Here is a 20,502-nt window from a genome sequence, read left to right on the forward strand (position 1 = left end):
ATCATTTACTTCAAAATTAAAAATAAATATTTTAGTGATTTTAGTCTGTAAACTAGTTTATTTAAAGAAATTTACAAAAGTGAATCGGCTAAATTTATTATCAATTAAATAAGTTTAAATATACTGCTGCAGATATGTGTTATAACCGTGTTGTCCATATATCGCGCCTGAAATATCATGGCTTAAATCAAGAATTCGAAACAGTACAAAAATAAAATAACTTGACATCAAGAAATAATTCTAAGCAATTAAATCAAACTTAATATAAAAAGTTGCTTTAAGAGGTTAACCTTTGGATCTGTTAATTTCCCGTTCGCTCGGAAATATTGCATATCTAGCTTAAATAACGGTGAAGACCATTTGGTAAGCTTTAATAATTCAAAGTGATCCGTACCGTTGATTATATACTATAATGAACGTGTTTCTCTGACCCACTCTTGATTAGAGGTCACCTAGTCGGACAAGGGTTTTTTTTCCGGGTACTCCGGTTTCCCTCACAGCATAAGACCACACTCTCGCGAAACACCGTGCCAACGAGAGTGATTAATATAAGTTGCAATAAGAAGTTTCACAATCGTTGTAGAATTAAATAAGTTCAACGAAACATGTTTCTCTATTATAATATTGATGCTATGCTATATGTTTTGCAAATAAAAATGTTTTTAGGATTTACGGGCGACAAGTATCGTTGTAGTTAGACGTCATAATTATGCAATATACAACCAGTCCGGGAACCTTTTCACAGCATCTTGTATGTGTGGCCTGTTTGTGGCATTTGTGGTGTTAGAAAGTTTGTAGATCACGTTCAGTGTCGTTTTGAGCCTTATTGTTTGCTTCTAAGCATGATTTACATCTGAAGCTGTGACAACTAGGCTTTTTCCTGTAGTTCTCATTGTTTTATTGACCGATATAATATGCCCTGAAAAACTTAATAATTTCTTAGTTTTTTGTCAACTACTGTGTCGTATATTACAAATTGTAATCTTTGTTTTTGATATAATAGTGCGTACCGGATATGTTTAAATGATGCAGTCTAGTTATCATATATACATCATTGATAGTATTTATAGTAATGTATTTGGTAGCATAACAGTGTTTGACCCTAGAAGCACTTCTTTGTAACACCTTCACTTCAACTTAAGTCATTTAATTCTAGCCACTGAGCCATATTTAATAAAGTCTTAAACAACAGCATTCAATTATATAAGATTTATTGTTAGTTAATATATAGTTAAAAGATGTCAAATGCGTTAGTTTTCTTATACGAAAGCAAAGCAGACTCACATATTCTTATTTTAAGCACTTTACAGAATTTCCTAACATTTTGATTAGAACCAGAGCCTTTATGGACAGCAGTGTAAAGACTGTCGGAATATTTAAATCTGGTTAACTGTTGATTATTTTTCTAAAAATATGGGTATAACTATGTTCACCACATTGTTTATTTTTGGGGACTTTATATGTAGTACATGTTATTGCTTTGCATACGTATGCGCTTAATATTTTTGAACACATTCTTTACTCGAAAAAATCAATAATTCAAGCGGCTTTATTTAACCAATTATGTCAGGATCTCTATATTGGTGGTCATAGGAATGATTCAGATCTTTCATAGAGACAAAAATATTTAAAAACTGAGTAACATTTTTATTCAATAATAATCATTATTGATTTGTTTTTCATCGGTAGAACACATGCCAGAATCACGATGCTTTTGTTATAGAAAATGTTTAACCATCCATCAATTTGAAGAGTTTTCTAAAACTAAATTTGGCAAACACAAAATACGAACATTTAAAAGGTTTGTGTGACTGGTCTTATGTATCATTTGCAACGTACTATGATGTAAAATCATTATAAAAATGTCCATCGGATCAACTGTATACTATTATACAAGCACAACATGAGATGGCTTATATATCATGCCTTTCTTTCTTTTATTTAAATGTCAATTTGTTGCCCTGGTAAGTATTGTGAAAAGATATGGTGACCATATTTTGCTTCAGGTCTTTCCCTGTATTTTATATATTTCAATGGATATTACAATAGAGAAATTATCAGTATCACGATGTTATATTGTAACAAATAATATCAAATATAGGAAACAAGAATGCATGAAGACAGCAGGGTGAATATCTAACTATATATGTATTTAACGATGTCTAATAGAACTATCATAATAACGAAAAAAAATGTTCAGATCATTCTTAGAATTAATGGTATAGTCCTCGTAAATGTCAAAAATCTAAAATTAAAAATCTTACACGCGTCGTGAAATATATAAATAACACATACCATGACAAAAGTATTAATCAAATGTAAAACAAGCTATCAAAAGAGTCGTTCAAAATGTGACATATATCTATGCAAAAGATTTCCTTGGAATATTTGTTTTCAACTGGAAACGCTACAACATTATCCTTATTGTTGTACTGTTATCATCTGGATTGGCAGAGGCTTGTAGTATTTCATATTACTGTCGATCTTTTATTGCCGCGCTGTGTTCCCCATCTTATTCCTCGTTCGGCTTGTTGCTGTCTGCAAAATAATGTTACTTAAATATATTTTCAAAATGTAGATCTGGTATATTATCGTATTTTGCTAGAAGTACAGCGACACATGTGTTCTTAGGCCGTAACGGTCTTTCACCCTATTTTCACATGCGTATGAAACGAACAAGTTTAACATCGTTTTGACAATTCAAATGGCCATATATTGACAGGTTTTGGCTTTAAAGGGTTTTATTTTCGAAAAATGTAATGATGAAATGCTGCTGAACAATTAAAATAGAAAAATACATACGGACAATTAAACTGTTTAATACGTCTATGTTATTTTTTACATTTTTGTTTCTAAAATGTAATGAAACATTTTCATTAAACTTTTCATTCTGATTAAATACACCACAATTGCAACTATGAACAGTAACTTAACTTTATATATGAGATAACATTTTCTCAATTCATATTATGGATACATGTTTTATGTTTTCGTTTTGAGATGCATGTGTATAATTGCACCGCGAATATTAATTATGGAAGCGAACAGCGAGCAAATTAAAACAATCGTAGTCTCTTTGAAAATTTTGATTACTAATCAGCGTGAAAATACAACCTATATTTACAGCCATCGAAATTGCAGATAAACAATCATTAACAACTATGTTTTATCATAAAAAATTCAATTTTGGCGGGTGTTTTTAATTTTTCTACATAAACGACATCAAAACGTTTCCTTACTGTATTAGATAACGAGAAAATAGTACCAAACTAACATTGTTTTGAAATTAATTGTAAATACTTTCAATTTTTACTGCACGTAATTCATTTTTAAAACGACCCATTGACAAGGAACGGTTTACTTTTCATTTGGTAGATCAACTAATTATGGGTAAAAGGCAAACAATTAAATGACGTATACATATTTTAAGGATATCACATCAGTATGTATTCAAATTGAAAACAAATACTACAATAAAGAATACATAAAAACATGTATTTTTTATATTAAGATTATTTAGATGAACATTTACAGCGCTTTATATCTAAAACTTCAATATATATCTAGCGTATCGAGCGTTTTCTTACTAAACTAATAAAGTGTAAACTGATGTTTCTTGTGATGCCATAGTATTTTAAACAAATACTGTAATCATTGAAGTTAACTGCCACCCTACAACAACTCCGATAACACATTCACCTCGAAAATACAAAATGTGTGTGTCGCGCATTACAGTGATAAAACAAGATACACAGCTGCATTTATGTTCGAATGTAATATTGATTTGTACAAATTGAACCAAACGTATGGTATGAATTGAATGAATTTTGTGTAAAAGCTGTCAGTACCACGTTCGATTAATTATGCATGTGCATTCAGCTGTGTATCATAAATATGATAATAAGTACGAGATCATACCTGTCTCACATCTTACTCCCGTGTATCCTCCAGAACAACCATTCAGACATTTACCCAACATGTTGCATTCGGAGTTAATGCAAATCTGTCTACACGATAAATTGCAATTTTCCCCATAATATCCGCGTTTGCACAAACAGCACTTTCCATTGTTCATGAACAATGAACACCGGCAATTTTGGTTTAAGCAACCGAGGGAACAATTTATACCATATTTTCCTTGTGAACATTCTTTACATGTTCTTCCTTCGAAATTCGCCGTGCATGGACTGCAAGATCCATCAATATTACAATTTCCACCGTAACATCCAGTAGAACATGTTTTGTTGCAATAGTCCCCGTAATTACCAGAGACGCAGTAAATGCATGTTCCATTTCTCAAACACATGTTGCCACTGCATTGTATTGGACACGTAATGTTACAGTTTGGCCCATAATACCCAGAAATACATTCTTTGCAAGAAGATCCTGAAAAACCTTCACGACAGCTACAGGTTCCATCGTCATTACAAATGTCATTCTGACATCCTATTGAGCAGGTAACGTTACAGTTTGTTCCATATCTTCCTGGTCTACACGTATTGCATGTTATTCCTTCATAATTGTCGGTACATGGACTACAAGTCCCGTCGTCATTACAGGACCCCCCATCACATCCGACTGAGCAGCTGTTGCTACAATTACTATTTATATCATAAAATGAATCTTTGCAGATGAAGCATGGTATACCTGTAATTTGTGAACACGTATGGCAATTCCCGTAACAAGGATTATGACATCGTTCACCATATATTTCGTCAACACATCCGTCAAAACAATAATTCTGACCGTCTCCTGCACCAGCTTGATAACCACATCTGTCAACTCCTCCATTGCAGCAAACACAATTGGAACTGCAGTTTACCTCCTTTCCGTCAATAATAACCGTAGCTATAATGAAGACATTGGTACAAATGTGAGTACAATACGTCAATATGTTATATTTTCAAACACAACCAATGTACATGTATGCAAACGGGCAAGATATTGGAAAGAAGGGGGACCAGAAATTAACATCAGAGTTACATGCAACTTTGGGACGCAGCTGTGAACGTGCGCGTCCTGCCCGAAACTGACACTTAAAAACAATGTAGTGGGGAGGATGTGTTACGCCCTTCAAAAATACTTTTCATTTTCTGTCTTACATTTTCTGTGCTTTGAACGGTTTACGGAAATAACGCTATTGTACGTAAGAAAACAAGTGCTTAAGCTTTAGTCGATATTATAGAGCAACATTGGAATGATTAATTTTAAATATAGAATTACTTCTGTGATATGTAAGTACGTTTGTGTTACTTTGTGATTCGATGCATGTGCATACGATTGGCAAGTACTCGATTTAATGATTTTGATGTTGTTTTAGGTGTTATCTGCGTAGGGTATTCTTAACAGAAATGAAAATAACAAAATGTGATTACTAAGTTTAGGTTAATAGTATTTCCCATTAAATTTGTAAATAAATCTTTATTATATTGAATCATATAACTATAACATTTAAAAAAAAGAAAAAGTCCAAACCTGCGATGCATGTTCTTGAAATGATTAGTGCCATGCAGACCAGCAAGCTTTGATTGATCATTTTTTTTCTTCTTCGCTGTCAATGTCAGAAAAACATTATTCAGTATTTACATTTAACGGTTAATGAAAAATAACGTTAAATACTAAGTTTAATTTGTAATATTGCAGCAGCAGCCCTTTTTTAAGCTTATATTATAAGCTCAAGAAATAATAACTTTTAAAATTCTTACAGACAATTCTTGGTAATTAAAGAAATAATACAAAACATGACTAACTATTTTTGTTAAAACGATAACAAGATACTTAAGTTTCAATAGAGCTTTATTTAAGAGTTTGTTCATAAACCGTTATTGGAAATGCTTTATATTGCCGAAATGCACCCGTTACACTGTTGACTCAATCTAAGCGTGGATTTTAAATTGCAATCCTTTTTTGCCTTTGATCTATAGGGTCTGTTCATTCAAAAATATATTTTTGAGCGAGTCCTTTTGAAGAGAATGAAGTACATTTGTATGTGTTTAAAGCAAGATAAAAGTGATAACTATTTTCTCAGGCAATACTAGTTTAAATTTTGTTGTTGTTTTTCTTGCTTGATTTCATGCTCCATTTGGAATCTCTTAGAACTGAGTTGAATGCAATTTTAACTCTTGCAATGATACACATGCCAGAGTGACATTATTAAAGCCATTGTTTCCATGTTGTAGCTATATCATGATAAAATGATAAAAGCTCACTGTCAAACAACGTCAAATGATTTTTATCTACTTTATATATCACAGCCAGCCTAAAATTGGTTGAGCAAATTTATTTATGACACGTCACAAGTTGGTCATAGTAATTTGAATATGCAATGAGTTAGGAAAAGCAGATATTTAATAACAATCTTTCATGAAGACCTGTTTTGAACTCTTGTTGGCCGTGTCGTTTATGCTTTTATATCTCCTTGATTAAGAAACTGGCCTTTTGTTACTTTTAAACAATATCACAGTACTTCCAATTCGTAAATTTGCAATTAGTAAGAAAACCACGGAGTGAAAATATTCCATTACAAACGATAAACTTCTTTGAATAAAACAATCTAAAGTAGGGATGGAAGCGAATATCCGAGTATTCGGATATCCGGATATCACGCAAGTATTCGGATACCAAAATGGGTATTCGAATATTCGTTAAGAATTAAAATTTCAATGAAATAGCTTTGCAGAGACATAGCAATTGTTATAAAACTTTTTCAGACGATATATTTCAGGTGATCAACAGTGTCTGTCGCGAAGTGGGTATGTGTCACAAATCGTCTGCTAATTTGGTGTTTGTACAAGGCGTGATATTGTGTCCTTGTGCAGCACCCTGTGAAGTTCTATGACCTTGTTTACAATGACAAGTGTTGTTTATGATATCAGATGTGCTTAATTGACACTAATTGGCACTAGTTGATATTAAACGGATTGATCATTAATCCGCAGGAATTGATCGTCCAATCACAAGATAAGGGTCGTGCAATCAAAGCTATTAATGACCAATCGTATTTTTGATGAATATGCATGAATAAATTATTGCTATCTGAACAATAAATATAAAAACAAATTTGTTTATTTTCACTTTTCAATCAAATTTCCATCATTTTTCATCTTGTAATTGTGTTATGAATTATTAATCGTTATTCCTGTATCATGACAACGGAAATATGCCTCCAACATTGACAAGTTTTTGGAAGTATTTCACAAAATCCGAGGATGGTAAAAGTGTTGTGTGTCAACTGTGTAATGTTAAACTGGTATATTGTGGTGGAACTTCAAATCTTAGAAATCACATGAAAAAACACCCCGTATGCAGTCCACCGACTATGCCTTCAAAGTCCACCATCAGGCAGACAACTCTTGACGTCACCATGTCCACTATTTTTTTTTATACAATATGTAAACATGGTTAGTTTATTGATAAATAAAAAAAGTACACGCATGTAAATAAACAAAAATCAGATCGTCTTTTTGTCTTCTTATCTTTTCCGCAATTATATCCTTCATCAAAAACACCGCAGAAATTGTAGGTATTGCATTAAATCAAACAATATAATGAAATAAAATTACAATCGACTAATCAAATAATCAAAGCGTCATTTAACATGAAACCTGCTGATAAATAACAAACTCGAAAGCACGTGGCAGTAACCAAGCAACCACCTCGGCCGAAGTGACTATCAAATTCGCGAGGTGTTTATGTGGTATTCATTATGAGTTTTATGACGTAAAACGAGTTGTTTAGCTTTGATTAATACATTATAAATTATTAAGACTGAGAAAGAATGAATGAAAAAGTGAAATTGCCATATGACGAATTATAAATTAAGTGGACACTTGTGTCAAACAACAGAAGGTGGGTGACATATAATAGGAAATTTACTTATTATGAAAACAATTTGATACGAGTATCCGGATAGTATTCGAATACTTGATACGAATATCCGGATACCGATTTGGTATCCGGTTTCCATCCCTAATCTAAAGACATTTTAAAGTTCTTACGTTCTCATATCGTTTTTGGTAACTTTGAATACGGAAACTTGATATCCTATTTACAAAATATAATGTTCATTTAATTATTGAATACCGACTTTAAACTCTTTCTATCAATTTCTTCCGCAACATTTAAAGTAAATATTTGAAGAAAGTAAATAAGTGAAATAGATTATTAAATAGATGAGATTAAACATTCTACTGTGGATGTGTTACATGTCAGTGTAGATGATGTATGCTAGAAATGCAAAAAAGCGAAAGATTATCCAACGTTTTTAGTTCGAAAGTAGTTTTTTTGTTGAACGAAAACAAAGTTTACTGCTGTAATTTTTATAGTCTGTGCCAATGGTTATACAAACAAGAGGCACGTGGGGTTCATATATCGCGCCCGAGCTCGGCGTGTAAGCATAAATTTCAAGAGACCGATCATAACAATATCAGTGACACAAATGTGTAAATAAAATGGTTTACCTGATACGTGAGGCTAAATACGTGCTACCCAGGCAGGGAAGGCAAGGTTATGTCCACTATCCAAAAACAGCTCCTATAATATATATATGTTCAAGTGTATGTTTTGAATACTTTCTACCAAATGTGTCTCCTATTATCGGAAAGAAGGAAACAAATGCAATAACAAAATGTTCACAATACGATCATAATATATTTGCAAAATCAGACAACTCTTTATATGACCATAGTCAAAATAATCTTCCTTGAATATGAATTATATCAGCTCATCTTTACCACTGTAAGAAGCTTTGTGTGAGGCCGATGAGGTGGATTGAAAAGTGTACGGATATTACAAAAACCTGTTGATGATTTAATAGGAAGTAAACCAGCTGTACTTATTTGAGTTTAGTGTTATGTGTTGATATAAACCAAAGTTAAATCTCCCTTCTTTATGACAACAGTACGATCACATGTTACAAACTTACACAATGTCATGTTTTATTATAAATTTGAACAGTAAACGCGTTTGAGTAATGTATCAGTATTTATTATATGCCTATCAAATTCCTTTGTCATATCCAACAGTGACCAACATGCAATTAAGAATTCCTTCTATCTGTTACAATACAAATTTAAAATGTCCCATGCCAAATATTCTATTTAATCTTTTATTGTCGGGTATTGCATGCATCCAAACCAAAGAATTAAAATAAATCGTGAAACCACCTTTATTGAGTGAACCTTAAAATTGAAAACAAAATCGTATACTGACATTCCCAAACCTAATATGTTTTATTTTCCGCAACCAAACAGAGGGGTTTGCCTTTAAACAATTTGAACAACAGTAACATAACCATGCTTTTCTAAAAAGCTTTGAAGATATATTTTGAGACTCCCCTTGTCAGTCGAGAGACTTTGTTTGCCTACCTTGAGGCAACGTTTGTCAGCTTTGAGACACTATTAACAAGCTTTGAGACTCCCCTTGTTCGTCTTGAGAGTCTGCCTGTCAGCCATAAATCTCTGCTTGGCAGCCCTGAGATTCTGCTTATCAGCCCAAAGACTCCGCTTGTCAGTTTTGAGAGTCCATTTGTCAGCTTGAGATTAATTTACTTCTAAGACTCTGATTATTAGCCCTGAGTTAGCTTGTCAGCCCTAAGCCTCCACTTGACAGCCTTGAGACTCCATTTGTCGAAACCGCTAGTCAGCCTTTATACTATGATTGTCACCCATAAGACTCTGTTTGTCAGCTTTGATATTCTACTTGTCAAGGGTAGGACACGGTTTTTTAGCATTCATACTTCGCATGTCATCCCTGAGACGGTGCTGGTCACCTCAAGTACTCATAGCCCTGAGAGTATGCTTGTCAACCCTTATATTCCGTTTAGCAGTCTTGACACATAGTTTTCTCAGCCCTAAGAAAAAGCTTGTCACTCCCAAGACCCTGTTTTTTAGCCTTCAGAGATTGTTTGTCAGCCCTAACATTCCGCGTGTTAGCCTTGATAATTCGTTTGTCAGCCCTGATACTATATTGTTGATCCCGGAGACTCCGCTTTTCAGCCTAAATGCTTTGATTGGAACCAAAATAATCTGCTTGTCAGTCTTAAGATTTTGCTTGTCAGCCCTAAGACCCCGCATGCCAGCATTTTAGACTATGTTTGTCACCCCTCAGACTCTGCTTGTCAGCCCTAAGTTTCCGCTTGTCAGCCTTAATACTATGTTTGTCACCCAATATATTCTGCTTGTCAGTCCTGAGATTGCACATGTTAGCCCTAATATTTGGCTTGTCAGTTGAGTCCCGCTTGTCAACCTTGAGACAATGTTTGTAACCCCAACCCTGCGACAGTGTTTGTAGCCCATTATACTCCACTTGTGAGACTTAATACCATATATGTATCGCTAATACTGAGCTTGTTAGCCATGAGGCTATGTTTGTCCTCACTGAGACTCCACTTGCCAACCTTAAAATCTGCTTATCAACGTCTGCTTTTTAGCCAAAAGACTTGCTACTATATATGTAACCGTTTAGGCTTTATTTGTAAGCCCGTGTAAGCTAAAATTTAAATAGCTCAACAGGGGAGAGAAATTAAGAAAGCACTAGAAATGTATGAAATGAAACAAGTTTCATCAATATTACAAAACGTATTAATAATTCTAGCGTCAGTTTTGTTTTATTTAGCTTATGAGGTAAAACATCGTATATAATACTATTTCAACTTTGACCAAATAGCAACTAATAATTGAACGTAATATCTTAATTGAGTAGGCACATGTAATCCTACTTTGTAAATTATTTAAACAAGGCAAGTTATACAAATGAGACCTTACTTTAAATTAAGATTACAATCTTGATTATCCTCAACATTGCGTGTTGAAACTGATATGTACTACGTATTACAACAAGGAAAATAAAACTATTCATGCATGTATTTGAAATTGTCCTTATTTTGTACTTTATTGTACTTTCGACAAATTTAAACTCAAATTAGCGTAGCATGGCACATAAAGTTTCGATGAAGAACAATAAGAAATTCAACAGGACCATTTGGGCATTTAAAAAACGAACTCGGATGTCTTTAACCTGATTTAAAAATGTTAATGCCGGATCCTTAGCCAAGCTGATGCAAAGATTACATTGATAAAAACCCTTCTTTTTTAATTCTATTACTTTTAATCGAGTGTTAAATAAGAACTGATCCGCTCAGTTTAAGTATTATTTTTTTTATCACATCACGTTCACTTCTGAAAAAAATACAATGTTTTCATATAAATGACACTAATAATATGAATACATATGCTATGGATTTATCTTTTAGTTGAAATATTTAGAAACAATAGATCCGAAAGGGTTTATATATGGATCTAATGAAAATTATACTTTATTTATAAGGTTTTTTTATGAAAATATTTCGTATCGACTGCGTACATTTTAGGCCTTGGACAATCGGTTAAGGCGTCAGATACCGGTCAATCAGACAGTTAATGATATAGTAACAAAACGTTCGTTGGAATCAACGTATAAGTCAATGAAACCAAATATTGTCGTAGCATATAAACGAGATCAATTAGCATAATGATATAATGTATACACACCAAAACACGATCACAGTATATAATAACCATACATCAGGTGTCCAATGTCATTTATTTTTTGCGGAAATTGAAGTGAGGGAAATGTTAGATGCGGAACAATATGGCGGTTTGTAACAGATTTTTGATGTATTGGGAGGATATTTTGACCTAGTTAGTAAGTTTATATCAATTTTTGCGCAATATAAAAACGCCTACTCGGGGGCTAGACTTGTAAGCTTCTCTTGGGTTTTTAACCTATGTTTCTAGAGGTCTTCACATAAAAAGTTATTAACCAATTCAAAATATCATACAATATATTATACATATAAGATAATTATATAATCTTGATAAGGGTTACTCTTAAAGTAATATAACGTAAAACGCATTTTGCGATATTGTTTTTTAGTAAGTATAAGGTTGCTTTTTAAAAGAAAATCGCGATCACATGCATATTTGCAAACCTCTTACATTATATCGAAATAGAATGCCTACTTGTTAAAGTTCATAGCACATGTTTTTTTTTAATTTGGGTAATAGGGCGCTTTGAAAATTTACATTGTTGCATTTTAAAAATGAGACAATGCTACATTCAAAATGTGTATATATATTGTGATCACGAAGGATATCTCTTCCAGAATGTGCTATTTGATAACTAATCACTCCATATTTCTTGTAGTTGCTCGTAAAATGCAAATAAAGTATTTAAATAACGTTTTTCACCATTTGGTTCAATATATCTTTATCGATGATATTATCCAGCATTGTATAATTGTGTTAATCAATATAATTGTCAGAATAAACGGGAATATACGCCATGGCGTTTACTATCAAGTAGGTAGAAAGAAATATCACACATTACATTAATTGTATAAAGTCAATTCCCGGCGAATGTCGAGTTCCCGGTTTAGTAAAACAACAATAAACAACAAACAAAGAACGTTTATACGAGAAATATACCATGAAAATATACCGAATAGTGATTTGTACGAAGTATGCGCTATTTGGAATTTTCGGTAACACAATTTGCATTATCCTGATGTGCATAAAGCAACGGAAAGAGTCATTATATATGTATATATTGCTCTTGCTGTTACCGACTTGGTTCTTACAACAGTGAATGTTATTTACATTTTATTTCAAGCACACTATGGCGTTCACATTTGGATGCACATTACTCAGTGACACGTAAACACTTTTTGATTATTATCGTTAAAGGAACATTGAGTTTGGTGCTTCCATTGAATGTCAAATGTCTCTACACCATAAAGATCGCATTTGATACGCTCTTTATAGTCGCCTTTTAGGCCTAGGTGTGGTAGTTTTTATGTGAATAGCTACTTTCAAGGTGTGATTTATTTTCGGTTTCCTTTAAAACCTGCTGTATAGACTGCATTCAGTTTCTAGCTATTTTTTCAGGATATTTTTTTCATTTACACGACAATAAACTCCAGAAGATTCTGCCACGGAAGGCAAAGCTAAATCCAGCGTTCCGTACCTAAATTGTCTACTGCTGCAAGTGAAGGTTTTCTGATAACAATGTTGCACTTCAACATTTACATAATATTGTACTATTTCACAAGACTTTATTGTCATCCACAATATTAGGAATTCAGAATTGTTCGGCTATTACAAAAATAAATATACATATTAAAAAAATTATGAACTCTGATATTAATTTATAAGCACATTCCATTTTCATTGCCTCGTTTTCAACCGATGTGAAGAAACTATACAAGATAGGTTGCCTTGACTTTGTCGATGATTTGAAGGATACACATTCATATCTATTTAATGATTTAAAGTATTAGTTGTAACGCATGTACACGTTCAAACACCACATCTTTATATCACTATGACATTCTTGCAATTTTCAAAAATCAAATGATTTCTTAAAAAACCCACATACATCTGTATACTTAATATATATATATATATATATATAAAAAATGTGAGATATATGATCGAGTTTGCGGTCCTAAATACAAACTTTATCTACGATTGCGAATGCTTTTAAAACAATGACAATATTATATATAAGTTTTAGTTAAATGTGAATGTTATGTCCTGATACTGTGTTGTTTGTTAAATATATATACATTATTAATAAGCTTATATTGTTGATATAGGTCATAACATCAAATATGACAATATTGTTTAATAACTTTAAAACAATGAATAAACGGAGTGGTTCAATATCTGTAATGTATGAATGCACATTTCATTGATTTATCGTTCGTTGTAATATTCAGTATCAGCTGCAAACTCATAGATCTCATCTTTATCGTCTGCATTGAAGTTGTCAACTGGATTAGCTGAGGCCTCCAGCATTTCGTATTGCTGTTTCTCTTGTGTTGTACGGCTTTGCTTCTTGTCTAATTCTTCGTACAAAGTGTTGCAATCTAAAACAGACCATTTTTAAAATTTTAAAAATAAACTTAAATACTACATTTGAAAGTATGGTTTTCTTTTTATAATAAACTCGTACTTGATTTGGTCGACGAATTATACCATTTGTAATCGCATGCTCTTGGCTTTGTCAGCTAATTATAAATGAAATTATGTAGCCTTTATTCGAAGGTCCAGTGTCAAACGCCTCTTGTCCGTGATGTACTGCTTCATTGGTTTTATTTAATCTGATTAATTCAGGCTTAAGGTTAATACAACTATTTATTGTCCCTATATCTATCAGTTCGTTTTTAAGCTATCAATTATATTGCTATTAACCTTGACTCTTCAATAAACAAAACTGTTGTTTTAAGTTAATCTTACAAACGCTAACATGAACATTATACACATAAAAGTTAATAATTGAATTACGTTACCTTTGTTTGAGAAAGCAAACTATGCACAGGGTAGCTGAAAGTTCTACAAAAAGTCCGATAAGTCCTATACCTGCAGTTATTCCCAAACTTACACCTGACGTAGAAGCTGAAAGTGTACAGATACGTTTTATAACACTGCAATAAAACATCAGATAAGACTTACTTACATTGTAACATTAATTGCATTAGATCGTATGTTCATGTTGCATACAAAGCAGAAAGGCACGCGAGTAAATGCCCTAAAGGAGCGCTTCATTTGAAATTTGAACGTCGGATTTTACCACAAGAATAGGCTTAGCATATATAGATGGAGTGATATAACAAATAAGAGAAGTCTTGTTTAATTTAAATTCACTTCAAATGTTTCTTGAAAACATCATATATGCCGAAGTCCTGTTATCGGAATCAACCTGCCACTTGCATACGATTCAAAACTAAACCAAGTTGCCGTTCACTTGTTTTCTTTTTGGTAATAAGTTGATCACGTCAATCAACAATTGGTCACGATACCACGAAACTGACTTTTTTTCAATCTATTTATGTACATAAGGTCTATACTAAACAAGACTTGCTCTGTATATTTTAGTTAAGTGTTCCTCAATATCTAATAATTAATATATGGTTTATGTGTAATCACTATTATAATCGTTTTATGAAAGCTCTGGTTTGTTTCAATCTACTCAGTATTGATGAATATTGTAAAAACGTTGTTGCATTAACACAATCTGTTATCAGTTAAAAAAAATCAATGCCAATTGAATGTAATTTATTATATTTTCTTTAAAAGACATATGATAAACATGATACTCGCTTACGGATTACTTGATTATTGTATCCTCCTTGCCAGACAACCTCTCTCTATCCACGGCTCTAACTTAGTATATATTATATATATTGTCAATGTACATTTAATTTTAAATAAGAACTATCATTTTCTGTACATATACATTTTGTGAAGATCATAAACGTCACTTACCTGTTTCACATCTTACTCCCGTGTAACCCTCAATGCAACCGACAACACATTCGTTCAACATGTTACATTCTAAGTTTATACAACCCTGACTACATGTTAAATTGCAAAAAGGCCTTTGCACAAAGGCAAGTTTGCAGTCAATACAGTCACCAGTTGTTTTGTTACAAGTCTTACAAAAAACATTACAAGTCTTGTCACACAGCGTTCCCCATAGCCCATCACCGCAACCCAAAATACATCTACCACTGCGAGCATCACACTCATTATTTATGCATGGTTCACTACATGCGGTAAACTTTCCATTTATCTCAAGGTAAAAGCCTTCTTCGCACTGCATGCATAACCCATTTAGTTGTGAGCATTTCAGACATTTTCTGTCAAGATCGGCACACTTCATAGAACAGTCATTCCCATATAAATCACCTTCACAGCCATGCAAACATTTGAATTGGGATGAACACATTGCGTCTTGAAAGGAACTTGGACATATTTTGTGCGTTTTATTTTACTCTCAAGACATATAACAATTCGACATTTAACACTTACGTTAAAATATTTTAGAATTTTCTGAAGACGTTTCTGTATTGCGCCCCCTTTGTCACTTTTAGAGACTATACACTTGAGCTTTAATCCGTCATTGTCTAAATATCAAGATGTTGATGTGGAATAGTGTTACACGGATACAATTCACAACATTTTTCATGTTTGAGTTAAATTGGAAAACCTGTATAGACAGTTCAGTACTTATTGTATTTTTGATAACATAATAATACACTTAAAAGAATCCAATATTCATAAATATATGATACTAACTTATCTTATCTAAATATCTTGTTAACACAGCATATTTCTACAAGAAGCCGGTGTACTATTTTTTTTTTCTTTGCTGTACATTTTAAAAACAAACACATACATACAAATTGACATCAATTAATTTATATTTAACAAATAATCACAATACAAACTGTATTTGTAAAGACCGAGCATAATCAAATCACAATAACAAGGTTTTTTTTTAAGAAGCGATATTAATTTGGATAACAAAGGTGTTGCACTTTGTATAAGATAAACTACAGAAACAAGCTCAGTAGCCGAAAATTAAACATACTCCCCGTTTAATTGTACAAGGTTTACGCCAAAGACATAGCACACAAAACAAATAATCAAAAGCCAGAAACATGGTACAACAGCTCAAAACTCTACAAACACCACAGTACATATATAAACTAGGGGTGTTTATCAATGAATGTAAGTAACCGCCTGGGAACGGTCAGTTAAATGAAGATCTACTGGGGGGTTAAACCAGCCTATGTCAGTCTAATCCCAACAATCCGTAATAAATTGAATCAAGCATGATTGAAGTCTTTCTTCCGTAATAAAATCATTAAACATGTAATAAAAGTGTATACTCAATGTGTGTACCTTTTAGAGTGTTATCCAAGGAAGAGGAAAATGTTCCGTATTTATATATTAATTTAACTATTATACCCCTTTCGAAGTGCCTTATCTGCGTATAAGGATACGTTTTATATACTGTATACAAACAATTTACTGATAACTGGAAATGAGGAAAACATGCACAAATGAATGACAAATTGTTAATTGTGACTCTTACAGGGATACTACATTTTGTCACTAGCACTATTTAAAAAGTCCTCATAGAGAATGCACTATTTGATAAGTTCATCTTTACACGATTAAGGCCTAACACACAATAAAGGAGAGACAAACAAAGTCACAAAACAATAAAAACAAACAACACATGCATTGATATATCATGCAATGTAAGTGAAACACGATTTCACTGGGGTGAACCCAGTCTGGACCCAACCTTATATTATTCCCAAAATATATCAATCAAAGCAAGACCACAAACTTAGCCAAATAGGATCTAGCAAGTGGAAGACACTGAATATCAAGTAAAAAATCATTTAAACTATAAACTGTATTCAAGTACACAACGAGAAGATACAGTCATCACATTCAAAAAAAATAATCCAGCGGGAGCAACAGTGCAAATACGCAGTCATCAAAATACAGCTATCCGGCAAACGTAGCTCGCCTATTAAGAAGTAAATTTAAAGGTTTAAAACTATGTTTCATATAGCCTCATAGCAATCATATAGTTGTACACATCAGTATGTCAAAATATTGTTTTTAGAAAAATACTGGATGTAATAGAAATGGATATGGTGTCGACTGAATATTCCTCGACCTATCCTGGTTCAATATTAATCGAAATGATTACGAACTCTTGCTGCATTTAGTCCGTAGAGAATTTCGTGCGTTTAGATTTTGATTTCTTTGTTTATCTGATACTTGTCAACCATAAAATTTGTATTAAAATGTTAGTCGAATTTACGAAAAGTTAGAAAGAGGCTGGCTCAAAAGGAATCTTAGGTACCCGGATCCAAAGTCTTACTGGTCAATGTTAAACATATTTGTTTAGGCGAAGGGCAAAGTAGTTTCCAAACTATCTTCTGACTTCATTTTTGAACATTTTTTTGTAAACTGAACAAAAATACTGAGAAATCAAATAATTTTTTTTATCCTAGAATTGTTCCAGAGTATAACAATGCACGCTATAAACCCATCTGTTAGAAGGAGATAGTATCTGGCATATCAAATCTGCATAAAAATAAGTCATGTTAAATGATTGACAATATTTAAAAAGAATACATAATACACTCGAAAAACTACAGAAACATGTCCAGTAGTCGAAAGTATAAACATAAACCCCACACGGTCAAGTTTAATTCACGAGATCATTTGCTGATTATCGTAAGGCGTTTTACTTGGTGAGTCGTGTGTCACTCTGGCAAAAATAACTTATATGATATAAATTGTAAAGTTTTCAAGATGAGTTATTTATGAAAAGCAATATCTAGGGTGAAAAGTGATGATGGTCTATACAATTTATTTGCAAGTTCTTTTGGAGTCCGTTAAGAAGAAAACACATTCTTATTTTCTTTTTTATTTAAATGACCTGGTTGCACATATGTCTGAACATCATAAGGGCCTCAAAGATTTAACAGAGCTTATTGTTAAGTTATGACAACGTTGAAGTTAATTAAATTTTAAAACTGTATTTGTTGTTGTATGCTAAAGGAAAATGTATAATAATTTAACAGATTTGTTTATAATGATATCAACTTGGACCTAGTAGACAACTTCAGTAAGCTGCGTGGACGTCTGTTTTAATCCTAACGGCAAGTTTTGTAAAACGGAAAAGCTTTTGTGTGAATCAGCTCGCAAAGCCATGCAATATTTTTAAAGCATCGCGGTCATTGTTTCTTGATATTGATATACAACGCAATTCATTTGATGCTATGATGACACCTACATTGTTGTATAGCTCTGAGGTATGGGTTTGGAGGATGATAGTTTGCTTATCAAATCTCAACTAAAATATTTAAAACTCATTATAAATGTTAAAATTCAACACCAAATATTATGGTATTTGGTGAATAAGGTAATCTATACTATTAAAGCAATATGAACACTTTTGCTCTACGCTAATTATTGTGTTTAATCCTATCATTTGGACACGTTAATATTTAACCGATATATTCATTATCAATATGTAACTATTTACATGATAAAGTAGCCGTAAAAATATCTGACAAAGCTTGAGTTTCTAACGTCGTAAACATTGTATGCGAAAGATGTTATCACAATAATGATAGCTATTATACGCTCTTAACATCAATTGAAATCCGACTCGGGTTAAAACTGTGCTTACTTTAACTTCCTCAATGTTCACAAAACAGTTGGAATGCAGTAATTTGTTTACTAATGTACTAGTAGCATATTGTGTTGACCTCTGTGTATTGTTGAATGTCGTCAAATGCTGCTTTAATCGATTTAATGTCATCAATCATTTACAATACCTGAATTAAAAACAAACAGGTCACTTTCATAAGTATATGATTATTTCCTTAATTTTAAGTTCTTTCAAATATTAGGATTTTCTGGAAACAGGTTTGTGAAATATGACGAGTTCAATAAAATTTCTCCCGAAACGACGACACACATTGCTATAAACCAGAGTCATCTCATGCCAAATATTAATATATTAAGAAACTGAATCCAAATAACTTCAACCTATTCAATTTCGTTATATTTTCTGCGTTTATATGAAGTTCTTGTTTTCAAGTACACCGCGATGACACTGCATTTCTTTAGAATATCTATCTTTGGGTTCAAAATTATATTTAGGACTGTTATTTCATATAAATGCAGGTTTACAACACCCGAAAGGATCTACAGTTTTGCGCAAAGGCATTAAAAATATACTCATAAAGATCACATTGCTTTTATTAATATGTAATAAAAATTATCAATGGTGCACTGTTAATGCCTTAAGCTTTACAATTTGCAGAATAAACAATAGTTAGAATTTTGGAGACCATCCAATAATTCATACTGCGGTCTGTCATGAGATGCACCACTGTATACCTAGTAGTTTGAAGCTGGTCAATTTTGTACCTAAAGTTGACATTTATTATTGAACTCAAGCGGACATGACAAAAACGTACCACAAAAGCAGACTTAACCCGATCTTATTAATTGTGATACAATCGCCAGATACTTATAAATAACACAGAGTGAAGTTGTTCTATTAAAACTGTATTATATCAAGCGGTAGACAGGAACATCTGGTAATTGTAAAACGTTCCTGTACTTAAACCAACGCATATGACATCCACATGAAATTGCTGTACAAAATAAATATAAAATTATAATACATTATTCTTACCCGAATTATCTTTCAGGCGTTAACACATTGCCAAAACCTTATATTCTCATATTTCTTTTTATACCACAATAGGGAAAATAAAGGTATGCATTTAACCATTTAAAGACCCCTGTTTTGTCGTTCCGCCATTAACTTCCGCAATGTTTAAATAATAATTTAGTTATTTGATTTCGTATACATTAAAAGTAAGGAAGAGAATGATTGTTATTAATACTTATTCGGTCATTGATATAGAATAGAATGGCTATTTAAAAGTATGATATGCTTCTTGCAGGCAGGTGACATACGAACACAACACAACCAGAATGACACATTTAATACAATTCATTGATAATTAAGCCGGTAGTTCACAGGCGGATGTATACTTCTTGTTTTCACTGTTTTGCTTAAATATGTTGATAATGCGTACTAAAAACAGCACAGCAACAGACAGGTTCC

The 20,502-nt window shown here is 32.6% G+C and overlaps 1 protein-coding gene across 2 annotated transcripts; it reads right to left on the minus strand.

Moving 5' to 3' along the window:
• Nucleotides 1-1,183: 1,183 nt before the first annotated feature.
• Nucleotides 1,184-20,184, minus strand: LOC128204243 (multiple epidermal growth factor-like domains protein 6). Of its 2 annotated transcripts, XM_052905635.1 has the most exons (5): nucleotides 20,065-20,184; nucleotides 8,460-8,532; nucleotides 5,476-5,551; nucleotides 3,919-4,848; nucleotides 1,184-2,538 (listed from the first exon to the last, which is right to left on the minus strand). In XM_052905635.1, exons 3-5 carry the CDS (start codon nucleotides 5,534-5,536, stop codon nucleotides 2,513-2,515), a joined length of 1,017 nt encoding a protein of 338 aa, XP_052761595.1. In that variant the 5' UTR covers nucleotides 5,537-5,551; nucleotides 8,460-8,532; nucleotides 20,065-20,184; the 3' UTR covers nucleotides 1,184-2,512. The 2 variants fall into 2 exon arrangements, 1 of the variants encoding a protein (XP_052761595.1); XR_008256137.1 differs by lacking the exon at nucleotides 20,065-20,184 and having other exon boundaries at nucleotides 4,648-4,848; nucleotides 8,460-8,621.
• Nucleotides 20,185-20,502: the final 318 nt, after the last annotated feature.

This window comes from Mya arenaria, chromosome 10, assembly GCF_026914265.1.
Source record: "Mya arenaria isolate MELC-2E11 chromosome 10, ASM2691426v1".
Taxonomy (NCBI): domain Eukaryota; kingdom Metazoa; phylum Mollusca; class Bivalvia; order Myida; family Myidae; genus Mya; species Mya arenaria.